This window comes from Pantherophis guttatus, chromosome 1, assembly GCF_059756535.1.
Source record: "Pantherophis guttatus breed Tessera chromosome 1, ASM5975653v1, whole genome shotgun sequence".
In the NCBI taxonomy this organism is placed as follows: Eukaryota; Metazoa; Chordata; class Lepidosauria; order Squamata; family Colubridae; genus Pantherophis; species Pantherophis guttatus.
This window is the reverse complement of record NC_142063.1, coordinates 100134256-100153591: the sequence shown is the minus strand read 5'-3', so window position 1 is coordinate 100153591 and position 19336 is coordinate 100134256. Positions and strand designations below refer to the sequence as shown.

The window sequence follows — 19336 nt, the reverse complement described above, 5'->3', positions numbered from 1 at the left end:
ATAAAGGGAAACAGATTTTTCCAGTAGGGGAGAAATCCAAAATTATTTTCCAATTCAGATAGCTTGGAACCTTGGGTAAACCTTATATGTGTCACACCTGAAATTATCTGAGAGAGTATGCATCTATCAACAAAATCTATATGGAGGTAATATCTTTATTAGCTTAAATGATCTAAGCATGGCAGTTTAACACAGTGTAGTCCAGATGTGATGGAACTGCAACTTTCAGAATCCTCAGGCAGAAGAGTAATTCACAAATGTGGGATTTGGAATCGCAAATAACTATAGTTAGCAGTTTGGACAGAGAGATTTCAAATCAAAATGCAACCTCGGTGCAGGTAGCCCTCGAGTTATCACCACAATTGAGCCCAAAATGTATGTTGCTAAGTAAAACATTTGTTAAGTGAGTTTTGCCTCACGACTTTTTTGCCATGGTTGTTAAGTGAATCATTGCAGTTGTTAAATTAGTAACATGATTGTTAAGTAAATCTGGTTTCCTCATTGACTTAGCTTGTCAGAAGGTCACAAAAGGTGATCATATGTCCCCAGGACACTACAACCATCATAAATATGAACTAGTTGCTAAGCATCTGAGTTTTGATCATGTGAACATGGGGATGCTGCAACGGTTGTGTGAAAAGTCACTTTTTTCAGTGATATTGTACCTTTGAACAGTCATTAAATGAACTGCTGTAAATTGAGGACTATCTGTATGTGGTTATGGAAGCACTTAAAAGAGAAAATGAACACTCGCCAAAGTTTTGCTGTTGGATTTAATCCCTTCAGTAGGAGTTCTTTGTCAGTGTGCAGATAGTGTATGAAATTTCTTAAATGTTTAATCAAAATAGTGTACCATAGTGGTGAAATCTAACATTTGTTACTAGCGGTTCTGTGGGCGTGGCTTGGTGGTGGTGGTGGTAATGTGACTGGGTGGGCGTGGCCAATTTTTTTTTTAACTTTTAAAACCATTTTTTCTACAACCTCTTTGGCGAAGAGGTTGTAAAAAAATGCTTTCAAAAGGCTCTGACGATCCCAGCTGAGTTGCCTGATCGGCAGAGGCTTTTTTTCTTTTAAATGCCTCTGACGATCCAAGCTGAGTTGCCTGTTCAGCAGAGGCATTTAAAAGAAAAAAGTCTCTGCCGATCAGGCAACTCAGCTTGGATCGTCAGAGGCATTTAAAAGATAAAAAGGGTTTTTTTCTTTTAAAGCCTTTGACGATCCCAGCTGAGCCGCACGATGATCAGAGGCTTTTTTTTTACTTTTAAAAGCATTTTTGGCCAAAGAGGTTGTAGAAAAAATGCTTTTAAAAGTAAAAAAAAAGCCTCTGATGATTGTGTGGCTCAGCTGGGCATGGAGGGATGGGGGGCAGGGATTTTTGCTACCGGTTCTTCGAACCACCCGCCTCCATCGCTACCGGATCAGGTGATCCGGTCTGAACCGGGAGCATTTCACCCCTGGTGTACCACAATATGGAACAGTGACTTACCTAGCTATGAAGAGGCTTTTGGGGGTGGGGATGGCTGTCCTGCAGTTTCTGTTACATTTCATTATTAATTACATTGCCATTTTGGGTTTCCACTAGGAACAGTGCTCAAGGTAGCTATTAAAATCATAATTAAAACTTGTAAGATAAAAACACACAAAAAATAAATAACATCCACAAAATTAAACCTCACATCAGCAACAATCACGTTAAACAGGAAAAAAGTGTCTGAATAAACAGGTATATGCTTTTATTCACTTATTTATTGATTTTGTTATGCTGTCTGATCCCAACAGGTCTTGCAGATTGTCACCATGTTGGGCCATTGGAATAAATCCATAAATAATAAAAAGTTAATATTTTCTATTTAGGTGAAATAAAAAGCAGTGAGCAAGCATTCAAGTTACTAAAAATTTTCATTAGAGTAGGGGAAATTCTAGAGTAATAATTAGTCATTATTGAAGCAGTAATAGTAAATGAAGCAAACATACAATGAATCATTTTAGAGCATCATTTTCCTTCCTTTTTTGTTTCATATGAAATTGGGTATTTTCCTTCCCTTCCAATTATGAAATTTAGCTGACAAATTCAATGAGTAATATTTACTGAAATGCATTTCCACTTTTGCTTGAGCCTAACCAAATTTAGCCCTATCCAGATTCTGAACAGGCTTCCAGACACGGTTCAAGCTTTCTACTGCATTCCCAGTCTTGCTTGAAGTTTTCATGTACAAGTGTCATCTGCATCTCTTTAGGCAGTCCAACAAGATGCTATGGCAGTGGTGGGGTTCAAATAATTTAACAACCAGTTCTCTGCCCTAATGATTTCTTCCAACAATCAGTTCACCAAACTGCTCCAAAAGTTAACAACCGGTTCTCCCGAAGTGGTGCGAACTAGCTGAAGCCCACCACTGTGCTATGGTCTATAGCAGGGATGTCAAACTCGCGGCTCATGGGCCAGATACGTCATGCGCTGGCCACACCCACACCCAGTTTATCAAAGGGGGGGGAAGTCATGGTACGTCACATGACAACGCTATGACGACGTGAGTTTGACACTCCTGGTCTATAGACTCCTGTCAAGAGAACAAATAGCACAGGAAAGGTGTGGTCCCCCATCAAGGACCACACAAGGTAGTCTACCAAGGTGACTAATGTCATGACACCTGACAGCTCAATCACTTGGACCTAGGTCCTGTTTTCTTTCCAAACATTTACAACCTCATGTTTTCACCTAATTAATGCATCAAATACTTTGGCCATCTAATGAGAAGGAAGGACTCACTGGAGAAGAACCTAATGCTGGGAAAGATTGAGGGCAAAAGAAGAAAGGGACGACAGAGAACGGGGTGGCTGGATGGAGTCACTAAAGCAGTAGGTTTGATCTTAAATGGACTCCAGAGGATGGTAGAGGACAGGAAGGCCTGGAGGAATGTTGTCCATGGGGTCGTGATGGGTTGGACACAACTTCGCAACTAACAACAGTTAATGCACCCCCTTCCCAAATTAATTGGTTTATGTGACCCAAAGAAGCCTACATCTTATTGTTGCTATTCTGGCTAAAAACATTTGTAGACTTTTCTAAGCTTGCTTCAGAATGTTTAATTTATCATTCTTTTCTTTAGTTTTTTCCCCTTCCTTTTACTTTCACCCTTTTTTTCATTTCCTTTTGACTGAAGCTTTTTTGATTATTTCCTTCTGCTCTTCTGACTCTTTCCCTCTATTAATTTCTCTCAGAGTTCAACACCAGTTAAATGCCAAGCTCTTTCTTGTCACCAGATTCAACTCTGACCTATGGGTCTTTTTCAGGAAGGCATATCAGAACTTTAAAAAAATAAGATATCTTTGTCCCTGTCTCAGGGCACTTCCATAGTTTAGAATGTTTATGTTCCTTAATCCCTTCTTTTGTGTGAATTGGATAAATTAAAACATATGCTTCTATGATGAATCCATTCTGAGCTTTCAAGGCATAGCTTCCCATGAGTGACATTTGATTTAAAAAATCACTAATTTGATAGAATATTTCTGCAATATTTTCTCTGATTGGGGAAATATTGCCCAAATATCCCATCAAATTAGTAACTGCCACTGGTGATGTTTCAAGAGTTGTCTGATACCAGCACCATGTCAAATAATTATCTATTTTACAATCATGATCTCAGAAGCAAATCAAGAATAATGTCAAAAAAAGAATCAAATATTTTTTTTAAAAAAACAAAAACAGAAACAAAAACAGAAATATTATGCCATGGATCATGAGTATCACATTCCAAAATTTTTGTATCGTCACCTATTTTGTATCATCACCTATTTTGTACCATTGCTAAAACCAATGTTATCCACTTCCCACACCCAAGTTAAGGACAGCTTTAGAACAAAGGTTACCCCATGCCTTGCCTATACCCTATAGGAGAATCTTGATGAAAGAATAGAATTTTTTTTCTTCCTAGCAGAGTCTGTTTTTTAACTCGAAGTGACTGACCAGTTTGCTGGCCAAACCTGATTTCACAGAGTGATTGGTCCAAAATTACCTAGCCAGCTTTCATACCTTAGACCAGGGGTGGGCAACTATGGCCCTTTTATGACTTGTGGACTTCAACTCCCAGAATTCCTGAGCCAGCCATTTTAGCTCAGGAATTCTGGGAACTGAAGTCCACAAGTCATAAAACGGCCATAGTTGCCCACCTCGGCCTTAGACAAGACTAGAACTCACAATCTTTTGCTTTCCAGCCAGGTGCCTTAACACTAGACTAAATCAAACTGACTTTCTACAAAAAATACATCTGGAGCACCAGATACTGCTTTAATCTTGATTACAGGACTAGTTTATAGATTGGTAACTCTTCAACTCAAAAGTATTTTAGAACAATAAATAAACAGTAGCATGTCAATAGCTAATGGTTGGGGCGGAAGGGAGGAAATGATCCCTGAATATCTAAAGAGCACAACTGAATAATTTACCTTTCCGTCCAAAATCTCTTTCAGTAATTTTTCAAAGCAAAAGGAAATAAAAAGAGAGAATAATCAAAGGACAGTATTCTATAAAGATTTACAGTGGTAGTTCTATAATTCTTTCAGTAATAGGTAAAAACAAAAAAACCCACCCTTTTTTATATTAAGGTAAGAGTAAATATTTCAGATCATATCAGCATGCGTTAATATTTTAAATAAAACATATTTGGATGCCATTAAGCTGTTCTCCTTACAATTAAAAAAAAAATAGCATGTTTAATTCACACAAGAATTTTCTGGTGTTTACCCACACAATAGATGAAATATATTTTATTATGTGTACATTTCATAACGTGTTTTATGGCTGAACTGAAAGTAAGTGTTCCGCTTGAAAAGTGTACAGCCTGTTCCAAGGGTGTGCAAATAACATCCCGCAGAAGAAAAAGTTTGAAAGATGAAACTTTTTTTTTTTAATGCATGGTGCGATTTAAAATGGTTTCTTGAAGAGGGGCCAACATTTATTCCCGCGGCCTCATTTATTTGTATCCACTTCGAACTCACAAAAGAAAAAGAAAAAAAAAAACTACGATTAAATTAAACACACAACCATAAACTGATCCCACTATTAGCTGCCTAAAGCTCTTTCTTCACATTGTCTTCGGGACACTTGAGAGAGAGACTTCAGAAAGAAACGTCCAAAAGCCCAAAGAAGCGAAGCTTGTTGGGAACTCTCTAGATTTCAAAACGAGTGTCAAAGAAGCCGCATCTCTGCTTCTGGCTTGAATAAATTCTAATCTAAATTATTATCTAACCTATTTAAAGAGGTTCTCGGCAACGCCGTATTGCTACATAAACCGCTGCCTAAAATAAAGGGGCGGGACAGAGGGAGAGTAGCCTTGGCATTGGCTTGGAGGGACCTTCACTCCGCGCAACACGTGGCTTAAGATGTCCCAGCTTGATGAAATTCCATCGGGTAGAATTTGGAATCCGGACGCCGAGGAGGAAGCGGGAAAGCAGCGCCACCGAGTGAGAAGAACCGACCAATCCGGCTCGCCAACGGCTTGACGAGCAGTTCCGGCCTCCTATAAAAAAAGGAAGAAAGCCACTAGGGCGTTCTGAGGTTGGAGTCTTGTGTTGACAATTAGCCACTGGGCTGGGAGGGGCTGGGAGGCAGGAATGCGGTCCGAGGGGCTGCTGGTGGGTTTAGTTACCGGCGCGGCTCTCCTTTTCCTCGTGCTGGCGCTGTTGGTGAGGCAGCTGCTGAAGCAGAAGAGACCCGCTGGCTTTCCGCCTGGTCCGGCGGGGCTCCCTCTCATCGGCAGCATCCATTCCCTGGCCGCGGAGCAGCCTCACGTCTACATGAAGAGGCAAAGTCAGCTGTACGGGCAAGTAGGTTCGGAGGGAGTGACCGTGGCAGATCAAAAGGGAGCCGTCAGCTCGTTCGCCACTCGCATCACACAGCCTTTTCAAGCTTTCTCCGGTCAGCTGCACGCCCGCATAGGTTGGACTACAACTCCCATCCCTGCTTATCTTTTGACTTTGCTGGTGATGGGAGTTGTTTTGCAACGTAGCGGGGGATGCCCGGTGTGGGTTTGCATGTTCGGAGAAATCGGGCTACTGATCTTTTATTGAAATTATTGCTTCTTGTTTCTTATTATCCCAGGGCAACGAAGCTGAAAACGGTTGTTGCAAGGGAAAGCTTAAAATGAAAAAGAAAAGCTTAGGCTGTTATGTCCGTGATCTTTGGTACATTTTTATGACTTTTAGCTGGGGGTGGCGAAGAGCAGAGGGACTGTACACTGTACAGTCTATATATAATTAACTTGCTGGTTCAGCAGGACATAATTCTGAATATGTCATTTTATAATTGTTGGTACATACATATCAGAATGTAATTTCTTTGTACTTTGCTTCGTTATACAGGTAGTCCTCGACTTATGACCACAATTGAGTCCAGAATTTATGTTGCTAAGTGAGAAATTGGTTCAGTGTGTTTTGCCCCATTTTACGACTTTTTTTGCCACATTTGTTAAGTGAATCACTGCAGTTGTTAATTTAATAACACGGTTGTTAAGTGAATCTGACTTCCCCATTGACTGATAGGTGATCACATGACCCCGAGAGACTGGAACGGTCATAATTGTGAAAAATGGTCATAAGTCACTTTTTTTGGATACTGTTATAACTTCGGTCACTAAATGAATTGTTGTAAATCAAGGACTGCCTGTACACAACATGAGAGACTTACTAGACAATGGTTTGCTTTGTGTAGTATTTCAGTAATAAAATAGAACACTTATAGACGGACCACCTGTTTCAATAAATTGTCCTCCAAACAGATTTGTCCAGTATAAAGTTAAAACTGTCAGCTGCCGAGTTCTCTAGATTTTTTAAAAACAAAATCCTATTTTCTTTCACACCTGTTAAAGTATGCAATAAGGATCAAACAGCTTTTCTTGTCTGCTTATGTTTTGAATGAACATTTTAACCAGTTGAGAGCTTGGATACAGAGTTGTGAGGGGGAGAAAAAAATCAAAAAACTTTTTACTGGAAGGTAAAAACAAATAGGAAACTCACTGTGTGTAGTGTGTTTGTATGGTGATAGCAATCTTAGGCAAAGAAAGGATTGGCTGAATAATTTAGTGTTTCTAGAAATTATCTATGGAATTTTGAAAATACGAATGAATATTTGTTAACATATCTTTTATATGCCATTTTTTAATTTCTTAAGATCTTTAGTCTTGATCTTGGAGGCATATCAACTATTGTACTGAATGGCTATGATGCAATAAAAGAATGCCTTGTTCAGCAAGGTGAAGTTTTTTCAGATAGGCCTTCTCTGCCTTTGTTCAAGAAGCTGACCAAAATGGGAGGTATGTCTGTTGTCATCGGTGATTTTTTTTATAAAGTTTATTGCATAACAGAATTGTTTTGAAATTTGTCTATAATCTTATCTTTATTCTGAAAAAAAAAAACCAGAATATATTTTGTTTGCACCCTGATTTGAGATGCCAAATTAGACCAAAGGCTTACAATGAAAGTTGAGGTTGCTGCAGTTGGAGTTCCCAGGCCAGGAAAGTTGATTCTTGACTTGAGTCTCAAGTAGGTCCGCATATTCCAAATATGATTCCATAACAATGTATACATATCTGTAGGGCACGTGCATCAGTGGTGAAATGTAAAATTTGTTACTACCGGTTCTGTGGGTGTGGCTTGGTGGGAGGGGTAATATGACTGAGTGGGCATGGCCAACTTTTTTTTTTTCTACTTTTAAAACCATTTTTTCTACAACCTCTTCGGCTGAGCATTTTAAAAAAATGCTTTTAAAGCCTCTGAGGATCCCAGCTGACTTGCCTGATCGGCAGAGGGTTTCTTTTTTTTAAAAAGCCTCTGATGATTCCAACTGAGCCGCATGATCATCAGAGGCTGTTTTTTTTACTTTTAAAAGTATTTTTTCAGCCAAAGAGGTTGTAGAAAAAATGCTTTTAAAAATTAAAAAAAGCCTCTGATGATTGCACAGCTCAGCTGGGCAATGGGGGGGGGGCAGAGATTTTTGCTACCAGTTCTCCGAACCACCCGCCTCCATCACTACCGGATCGGGTGATCCAGTCTGAACCGGGAGCATTTCACCCCTGATGTGCATTCTTGTGTTGCATCCCACTTCTCTTTGACATTGTTGTGGCCCGTACACAGCCTGTGCGGCTGGTGGCTGATTCGGACAGCGAGGAGGCTGGTATGGTGCTGCGCCAGCAGCCTGTGCAGCTGGCACTCGAGTTGGACAATGAGGCTGGAGAAGATGTGGTGCCAGAGGCGGGGATTCAGCCTGGGCCTTCAGAACCTCCAGAAGTTCCCTTAAGTGACGAGGACGAAGAGGAGGAGCCTCTTCTCAACGCACGGGTGCGCAGAGCTGCCAAAAGGCAGGAGTGGCTCCTCAGGAGGAGGTCTCCTGGAGAGTAAGGCTTGGGGCTAATTGGCCACTCCCTTAGCCTATTTAAGGAGGAATGCTGACTGAAGCAATTTGCAGGGAACAACTTGTTCACACTCCTTCGTGCCTTGATCTTCGTTCTTTGCAAATTGTTTCTGGGCTTTCTGCCAATCATAGTAAGATTAAGATTATTTATTCTTTAATTTTTGTAGGCTGTTAAGAAAGTTAATCAACAGCCTTTGTTTGGAAAAAAACCCCTTATTTAATTTAGTAAACTAAGGTTTGTACAGACTTTGTGTGTGCTGCGTCCTTTGGGGTCCCTAGCTGGGGCAGAACAGACACATGATTCCCCAAACTTCATAACATATATTGAATAAAAGAAAAGTTAGCTAGATTATATGAAACCTAACTCACATACTTTTGATAAAACTATAAAACTAAAAGTTAAAATCCTGTGGATAGGTGGAGAGTGAAGATAGATTAGAGGGATAAAATGTCAAACTTGGCACCCAAGTTATGCTTAGAAAGTAAGCAAACTGTCAACCTAAACACACATTGTCCATCCTTCTGAGGTCTTTACACCTTAAACCTTTGGGCTGTTGGGCTTAAACGGAAAACAGTTTAAGGATTCCTAAGACAAAATAGCCCAAAGGACAGAGATACCAGAAGTCAAACCACAAAAAACAAAAAGCTACTGTCTTTAACAGTAGTACAAAAGGCAACAAATTGATGATCATGAAGAAAAAAGAGGAACAAAGATGTTGAGGACAAACAGCAGGAAATTAGAGTCATATACAAGTCACAAAGTTGTATAAATTGGGCCAGCCCAAAAGGGTTACTAGCAGATTGGGTAGGTTGTGGATTCATACAAAGAAACCAAAGTTAAGGCAAGCAAACACATAGTCTTATCAAAAAATGAATAACAAAACAGACTCTTCAGGCTGTTTTGTTATTTCTGATACTATGACCAAAACTGCAATCCGTAGTATATGTGGTATCTCACTATAAGGTTTTATAAGAACATCAGTGTAGAAACTCTTCTCTAATTAGTCCTCAAGTAGAATCTACTTTTTCTTTTTTTAATAGATGCCATGTATGGTAATGCATGATTTTAATACTGTTGTCTTCCTGTGAATTAATTGATTAGAAGTGGTGTTTCAGGTGCATGCATTTTTCCATATGATCCTGTATAGCTTTTTTATTTTTTTTAATAGGACTACCTTGTAGACATAGTTTAACATAATTATTTAATGAAAGAGATTTCTTCATTGAAAGTGTCCTTTTTTGGGGGGGGGGACTTTATGATAAATTTGTTATGGTAACTGCTTAAAGATGCCCATTTTCCTCTACCCAGAGTTGATGACCTTCTTGTAAATACAAAGATAGATACAAAAAATTGAGTCATTGAGTAGAATAATATGGTTTATGCACTTAATTTTGAATCAAAACATAGAAATTATGTTCCCAATAGTTAGTAGTTTATTATTTTTGGCAAAAAAAAAAAATCTGTCTGAAAAAATAAAGAAAGGTAATAAATGATAAAATAAATGTATAACAAATAATTATGAATTATGAGTTAAATATGAGTTAAATATATAAATATGTTGCATGTTTCAGGTTTGCTGAATGCAAGATATGGCAGAGGTTGGACAGAGCATCGCAAATTAGCAGTAACTAGCTTTCGAAATTTTGGATATTGTCAAAAGTCCTTTGAAAGCAAAATAACAGAAGAATCGGTTATTTTTCTTGATGCCATTGATACTTACAAAGGCAAGGCTTTTGATCTAAAGTACTTGATAACAAATGCAGTTTCAAACATTACCAACTTAATTATTTTTGGAGAACGATTTACCTACGAAGACACTGAATTTCAGCATATGATGGAAATATTCAGTGAAAATATTGAATTGGCTGCCAGCGCTTCTGTATTTTTATACAATGCTTTCCCATGGATTGGAAACTTGCCCTTTGGAAAACATCAACAACTTTTTAGAAATGCGGCTGAAGTCTATACTTTTTTACTCCACCTTATTCAGCGCTTCTCTCGGAACCGAAAGCCTCAAGCACCTCGACATTTTGTAGATGTATATTTAGATGAAATGGATAAGAATAAAAATGATCCTGAATCTGTATTTTCAATGGATAATTTAATTTTTTCGGTTGGAGAACTTATAATTGCTGGAACAGAAACTACAACAAATGTTCTAAGATGGGCAGTCTTGTTCATGGCTCTTTATCCTAATATCCAAGGTAAGTAATATGCAGTTGTTATGATGAGAAGTTTGCATGTAATGATAACTAAGAACATCATTTTTCTACTACATCTTTTAATACAATTTATAACCATACTGTAGGCCACATTCAGATTAAAGATTTGGGTTCCCCCCCCCTAAAATTACTGAAATTTGGATGATATATTAAAACAGTGACATGTCAAATTATTGCACTGGTGAGATTATTTTGATGAGAAAATTGGGCTTCTTTGGCCACTATTAATCAGTTCCTACTAGTATTTTGGAGAATAAATTGCAATTAATATTATTTGACATAAATTACTGGCCTTGTATACTGAACTTGATATATTTTATATATATCTTCTTGCCCTACCTTGACATATGGCAGTGATGGCTAACCATTTTCCCGTTGCGTGCCAAAAGCGGGGGGAGCACGGGGGGGGATTGCATGTGAGCGTACCCACACCCATAATTGAATGCCCTCCTGCGCATGCGCACGCGACCCCTCCACACTCCCCCACGTTTTAGCACGCGATGGCAAAAAGGTTACTGGTAGGCGGGGTAGACCCCTTTTTCGCCCTCCCCAGGCTTCAGAGCCTGGAGAGCCCAGGCTTTCTTGGAGCCTGAAGAGAGCAAAAACAGCCTTACCCAACCCCCCCAAAAGGACAGTTTCCTGACTTCTGGTGGGCCCAAAAGGCCCGAAAATCAGCTGGCAGTGTGTGCGTGCATAGTGCAGCTGAGCTAAGGCAACGCTCGCATGCCTACAGATATGGCTCCGCGTGCCACCTATGGCACGTGTGCCATAGGTTCGCCATCACAGACATATAGCAAAACAAATTCTGATAAGCACAAAATGGGTGCAGATTGGCTATGTAGGCAACTTTGTATTTCTTTCTTGATATGCTAAGAAGAATATACAAAATTATATGACAGAAGGAATATAGAATTATAACCCATATTAGATTATAGAATAAATCTATCAGGAAGCATCAAATTTGGCTAAGAGATTATGAAATATTTGAAATGTTAAAGAAAACCTGTGGACTGTTATAAGAGCACAGGTCATATGTTGTCAGATGGTTTTACTTGTTAGGACTAAAAAAATGTTGAAAACATAAGACCCCTTTAAAGTTGTTTACCTTAGTTGGGGAAAGTATTTGTGGATATCAACCATGCCATAAATTTTGTTTTTAATATTACTTAAATACAATATTTATAGACAAGATGTTGCTTAGGGATTCCTATGATATATACAATTACTGTATGAAAAATAGCTTGAAGCAATTTCTTCTAAATAACATTTTTTATAATAAAATATACAGTTTTATATATTTGTGAAGTAATAAGAAATGGTTTTTTAAAGCATTGTGTTGAAACTTCTGTCAATAAATTAAAAAATCAAAATAATGAGATAGAAAGAGGTGTACCAGACTGACAACATGGAGTTACTACTGTATTAAACAGAATGTGTTTTAATGAAGTAATATGAGAATGGACATTGTGTCAGTCCCAAGATAAAATGTGGATGAACTTACAGTCCCTTGTACAATAATTCTTTAATATAGGAACTGGAAGAAAACTCATAGCTTGATGACGTAACACATACTTTGTACTCAAAGATTCCAGAGGATACTCCATGAAATCTTTACTTAAAAGTATCAGGGAGCTAGGGATCAGAAAGACTGAGTTTGTAGAGAGACTTTATTAACACAAGAACACAAAACAAGTCTGAAGTCTTTAACATTTCTGAATTCTCAAATGCATGATTATATTTCAGGTTGATTATATAATCTACATAGAATTTATATACATACCTGAATAGAAAGAAAGAGCCCTAAAAGTAACAGAAATAGCAGTCATATAGTTCTGTATACTCCACAAATGTTCAAATGACAATTAAAAAAACCCCTTTGTTAAGCTTACATTGAAATTTCATACGTAAATACAAATGTTATGTGTACACATGATGTAGATGCTTACATACAGTCTAAAAGCTTTTTCTTTTAACAGGACAAGTGCATAAAGAAATTGACTTAGTCATTGGTCCCAACAAAACAGCATGCCTAGATGATAAGTGTAAAATGCCATATACGGAAGCAGTGCTACATGAAATTTTAAGGTTCTGTAATATAGTTCCATTGGGTATTTTTCATGCAACTTCTAAGGATACAGTTGTCCGTGGTTACTCTATCCCTCAAGGCACTACTGTAATCACTAATCTCTATTCTGTACATTTTGATGAAAAATACTGGAATAACCCTGAAATGTTTTGTCCTGAAAGATTTTTGGACAACTCAGGACAGTTTGTCAAGAAAGAAGCATTTATTCCTTTTTCACTAGGTAAGCATAAAAAAATGTGTCCATAAATCCAGATGATGAATAAATTACATAATAAATGTGATATAATATATAACAGTAACATGCTTTAAATATTCTGCTTTAATAAATTTATTTAATAAATAAATTATTTAATAAATAAAGGGCAATTTTTTTTATTAACCTGAGGAATCGGGATAACTCACAGCTGGTGGCAGTGCCTAACTGAAAAATGAAAACAGAATAACAGAGCTGGAAGGGACCTTGGAGGTTTTCTAGTCCAACCCCCTACTTAGGCAGGAAATCCTACACCACTTCAGACAAATGGTTATCCAATATCTGCTTTAAAACTTCCAGTGTTGGAGCATTCACAACTTCTGGAGGCAAGTTGTTCCACTGATTAATTGTTCTAACTAACAGGAAATTTCTCCTTAGTTCTACGTTGCTTCTCTCCTTGATTAGTTTCCACCCATTGCTGCTTGTCCTACCCTCAGGTGCTTTGGAGAATAGCTTGACTCCCTCTTTGTGGCAACCCCTGAGATATTGGAACACTGCTATCATGTCACCCCTAGTCCTTCTTTTAATTAAACTAGACATATCCAGTTCCTGCAGCTGTTCTTCATATGTTTTAGCCTCCAGTCCCCTAATCCTCTTCATTGCTCTTCTCTGCATGAAGTAGGGTCTGCTTAGTAGAAACAGATGGAAGATCATAAGGATATTCCAGAAATGAAATCTTGTAGGGCCTTGTGGCAGGTGTGGTGTTGCTGAATTAGAAACAGTTAAAAAGAAAAATAAGCTTTGGACAGTGTTAAAAGGAAAGGAAAAAGAATAAACACTTTGGAAATGCCTAAGGTTTGCTTCTCTGTGTTTGTATGTGTGTGATCGTACAGAGAAATACAAATATTTTAAAGATTAATATTCAGGATTCTTATCCAGAATGAATTTGTATAGGTAAAACTAATCTCCCAGGGAAGATTTGTTTGTTAATACGGTATATGTAACAAATGATAATCACTTGCAATTTTTCAATGTAGCTGGTTTTTTTTCAGTTTTTCAGTCATATCAATTTTCAAACAAACCCTTTCTTTTTTAATGGGCTATATTTTAACCTCCCAGAATTTTAGGATAAGAAACTGTCAGTTAACAACGGGAATTGAATCACGTTCTTAATGTTACATGCTTATTTGATTGGTAAAACATTAGCTGGATTTATTATGGGGAAAAAACATTGAACCAAACATTGATCAATGGTGCATTCCTCTCCAAAGATGCAATATATACCAATTTCCTTATCAATTATCACAATCTATAAGGACTGCTGAAATTCTTGTGTAAAATTTCTAAAGTGCTGTGCCAATAATGGATTATCTTCATAGTGAATTATCAATGACTTGCTAAAATAAAATAGGATGTAAAATGAATTCTATACTATTAGTTAAAAAATCAAGTTTTTAATTTTATCTTTGGAAAGCATTTCCAAAATAAGTAGCTGGGAAACATATCTTTGAAAATTCTATTTTATAAGGAATAAATAATTTTAAGTTATACGTAATTTAAAAATCAATAATTATTTACTCAAAAACATGCTTTTGTTGATCTCCTATTTTCAATGTAGAGTAATCCATAAATACACATAGATTCAAACTGTAAATACATACTGTATTTGGTGTATTCATTATCAATGTGATTGTTTTTTTAAAATGGGCCTCTTATGTTTTGCTTTATTTCATATGTAGTTCTTGATTAAAAAAAACAAACACTTTCTCTGTCTTCCCATCCTTTCCTTTCAGGACGAAGACACTGTTTAGGAGAGCAGCTGGCCAGAATGGAAATGTTTTTATTTTTTACAGCATTACTTCAAAGATTTCATCTACATTTTCCTAGTGCTTTGGTTCCAAACCTTAAGCCAAAATTTGGCATGACACTGCAACCTCATCCATATCTCATTTGTGCAGAGAGACGATATTAAATATTACCATGATGGCCAGAGAGGCATGGGGAAATGATGTTACATACATATTCCTTTCTTTTGCCTGGAATGAACTGATTTCTGACCTATTCTTAAGAAAACGTCATGAACAAACTTTCTGAGAAGCTAAATAGAAAAAAAATGAGTTAAAAAAAATTTGGAGTGAGAAATGGAATAAAGTCTAATTTAATCTAGTTTGATCTAATTTAACTATTCAAATCAGATAAGAGGTTATTTCTATTACCTTTCATGGAAAGTTGGAACCCATTGGAAATCCTGAGTGACCCAAACATGACGAGATGAGCTAAATTTACTTTATTGTAAGGCTGCATTAACAGAATCTTGCAAGTCTGAAGATACAAATTTCCTGCTGCCACTTTTAATCATCTAATCAATTAGGGTGCATTCTTCCTACATTTCTTTCTCTTACCATTAAGCTCCTGGAGGCCCCACCCTCTCTTGTCTGATTGTTTCTTAGGCAGCATCTCTTTCATTTTTGTCCCTCAAGGTCATCCACACATTCCATTACAAAAACTGAAAACATCTAATACCTTTCTAAACCTTCCAGTCTTGTCATATTGTTACTTCATCACCCAAAGATCAGCTAATTTGGCTGCTCTCAGAGTGGTGGTGCCAAACAAACCAGTTCAGCCAAACAAACCAGTTCAAATTATTTCAGACTACATAGACTGTTGAACTGTTACTTTGAGAAGCTTCAGGCATACTAGATCTGTAGACTCTGATTCTGAACTACCTTGATGGAACAAGGAAGTGGATATAAAGTATTGAAGTTATCCAAGCATATGTTGATGCTCTCTGAGCTTGGTGTTTTCTTCCAGACCTTTCATTACTCCAACTAGGTAACATCAATAGCTGGTAGGGAATGGGGTTTGCTCTCATATTCTAGTGCCCTGTCAGCATTATTGGGAGTAGTCTGGGTAGTTCTTTGATTGACCTGTTTACTGTTAGCTTGTTTGGCAGTTCCTTGACTGAGGTATTACCAAGCTAACAGTAAACAGGCCAATCAAAGAGCCTTCAAGACCACCTCCACTAACACTGACAGGATAACCCAAAGGTTCTTTTTCAAGAGGCAACTGGACTTCCTTTGTTTTTCCTTCTTCAGTTCTTCAGCTTGAATGAGAAGTGAAACATCTTCAAGGAAAGTCCAGTTGCCTCTTGAAAAAGGATCTTGGATAACCCTGACCTGAATGATTGAGAATCTTCATAAACAATGACAGGGGAAGCCACTAGAATATAAATTGAGAGCAAAGCCCATTCCTTACTAGCACTGATTATATTACCTACCGTGTTTCCCCAAAAATAAGACCCTGTCTTATATTTTTTTGAACCCCGGAATAAGCACTTGGCCTTATTTTCGGGGAGGTCTTATTATTTTGGGGTGCGTGGAGCAAGATGGGGCTCCTTTTGCTGTCTTACCTGATTTCCAGCTCTGTGTTTAAGTATTTGTGGGGACGACTTATTTTCGGGGGGAGGCTTATTGTAGTGCATGCACTCAAAAGCCCGACTGGGCTTATTATCAGGGAATGTCTTATTTTCAGGGAAACGGTAGTTTGGGTAATGAAACATCTGCAAGAAAACAACAAGCTCAGAAAGCACCAAGGACCCTTCATGTCAACCCTGAGCTACAAATATTCTCTTGGTATCATATCTTGTATGCCTATCTTTTTTTTTTTTCATTGATACTCTCCTATTAAAAATACTACCATACTAGATAACTGTTAAAAATAGGATGGCAATAATGTTCGGAATTTTACAGCTTGGACCTCTTTCATAAATAAAAGAAAGATGTATTTTATATGGGGTATTTATTAAATACATAGAAAAGAATATTAGAAGGAAGAGTAATCTCTTATGAGATATTTTAAATATATCACTATTAATATATTTAATCCCCTTTTTGTAAAATAAATGAAGCAATAAATTGTAGAAAGAAATCTTATGCCTACAGATTTAATGACTGGCTGAAATACCATTAAAGCATGTGTGTATGGTTTTATTATTGCTTGTGTTTTACCAAGAAAGAAAAAAAAAGTAAAAGAAGAAAATTTGGGGAAAAGTGTTAAATTTTTAGTATATGTGCAAGACAGCCTATATCTATATTATATGAAGTATTAGATTCAATTTTCTCGGTTCACCTGATACGTAATATTCATTTATAATATAAAGCAAAGATACTGGAACTGAGGGAAAGAAATGCTGGTTTTTCAGTTGAAACAGTTATGCTGTAGTATCATTTCTACTAGTTGCTCTTTCCCTGAAAGGAGAAAATGGCACTTCTAACTTGCCAAGGGTTTTTTCCCAAAAAAGAAGAAGCAAACAAGAGCTTCCAGTGACAAAACATGCCTTCTTTCTTACCCCATTTCTTCATAATATTGTCTTGCATGAACACTCTCTTCCAACAGCCCACCAGGCATCTCTCTTTTAGAAAATGGGAGAAAATTATTCCCCTCCCCACAAACAATCAAATAAAATGAGCTGACTGCACATTAGAAGTTTGACTTGGTGCCAGGTTTTTGTTTTTAATGTATTTAGTTTTAATATGGTTATAACGCTGTCTTAACTTTTGATGGGTAGCCACCCAGGGTTTTAAATGCTGTAAATAAACAAAATAAAATTATAATGGAATGGGTCCATGAAGAATGTATATGGCATCTGTCTTTTTTTTCCCTCAGATTTTATATGCATGTCTCAATAGCAACTTTTGAAGTTTAGTTCATTCAAGGCAATAGCTAGTAAGCATAAAGGAAGGATTCCGCCTGAGTAATTTCACAGGCGGTGGTGGTGTTACTTTGGAATGCAGCCATGATGAAAAGGATGCACCCAGAGGTATTTATTATAATAGTTGTTGGCAAGTACAAATCAAAGGCATTGCATTCCATGCATCTAAAGGGCTTTGGGTTTTAGAAAGGGAGGGAATGGATAACTTGGCTTTACAAAAAACGATTTAAGGAAAAGTAAGACAAGACAGACTGCAGGATTTAGAAGTGCTAGAAAAGAAATTCAACTTAATGCTTCTCTAAACGTTGTTGGGGAAAAAACCAGCGAAAATAGTTTCAAGAACTTTTATGAATTCTGGTGGAAAACTTTTTTTTTTAAAAAAACTACTCAGTGTATATTAATGGGTAGCTATTAATATAGATAATTGGGAGATGTGGTGGCTCAGTGACTAAGACGCTGAGCTTGTCAATCAAAGGTTTGGCGGTTTGAATCCTTAGCGCCGCATAATGGACTGAGCTGTTACTTGCCTCAGCTTCTGCCAACCTACCAGTTCGAAAGCACATAAAAAATGCAAGTAGAAAAATAGGGACCACCTTGATGGGAAGGTAACAGTGTTCCATGCGCCTTCGGCGTTTACTCATGCCGGCCACATGACGACGGAATTGTCATTATACAGCGCTGGCTCTTTGGCTTAGAAACTGAGATGAGCACCACCCCCTAGAGTCAGGAACGACTAGCACATATGTGCAAGGGGAACTTTTACCTATTAATATAATTAATATGGGTAGTTATTAATATTAAAACATGGGTAATTTATATAGTTATCATATAATGGGTAGCTATTCATGTTATTTATTAATAAAATAAAATTATTATATCGAGGAAACATAACATTCTGTTTCTCTGGTATAATTATTTTAGTTTTATTAAGTACCATCTTCCTGATGATACCATAGCTGAACTTTTAAAAGATTAACCCTCTTTTATGGCATTAATATTCAAAATGGCAAGTCTTGAGGGTTAGAAAAAGAGGATGAGGACATTTTGGCTAACATCCAGACTACACCATCTCTGTGTCACCAATTTTCCTTGACCAAGCCAGATCCATTACAGTAATTGAAGACACCAATAGAACAAGAACTTATGTATGGATAACTATTTTTCTGACCATTATAATGAGTTCTCCCTACCATATAACAAACAAAAACTGATAAGAAACAAAATCATATGATCATGCTGATGTATATAAGGTGAATCACCCTTTCAACCAATGAGAACAATGTAAAACAGCTGACTACTGGCTTTGAGCCAAGGAAAGACAAATTGGTTTCTTAAAGCAGAAAGCCAAGCATCTGATCGTAACCAACTATTAACTATTTTGAATCCAAAAGACATTTCTCCACCATGAATGTGTATTAGAATAATTGTGACTAAGAAACCATCTACATCCATCCGTCTACAACTATCTACATCAGGGGTGGGTTCTACTTACCTTTGCTACCGGTTTGCAACAGGATCGCGCACGAGAGTGAAACAAGCACACGCGCCTTGCTTCTGCGCATGTGCAGAAGCTTCTGCGCATACGCAGATCGCTGATGACGATATCCGGGGCGGTGGGTGGGACCTCCCGCCGGTTTTACTACCGGTTCTTGCAAACCAGTCCGAACCGGAGGCAACCCACCACTGATCTACATCCATCTTGATGTGAAAATTTTGATC

At 37.5% G+C, this 19336-nt stretch overlaps 1 protein-coding gene across 1 annotated transcript; it reads left to right on the top strand.

The window, feature by feature from the left end:
* The first annotated feature begins 5510 nt into the window (after positions 1–5510).
* On the top strand, positions 5511–17543 carry CYP2R1 (cytochrome P450 family 2 subfamily R member 1). Its single transcript, XM_034418644.3, has 5 exons — positions 5511–5823; positions 7166–7307; positions 9977–10609; positions 12604–12933; positions 14700–17543. The coding sequence occupies exons 1-5, from the start codon at positions 5611–5613 to the stop codon at positions 14876–14878; spliced, it is 1497 nt and encodes a 498-aa protein (XP_034274535.2). The 5' UTR covers positions 5511–5610; the 3' UTR covers positions 14879–17543.
* The last annotated feature ends 1793 nt before the right edge of the window (positions 17544–19336 follow it).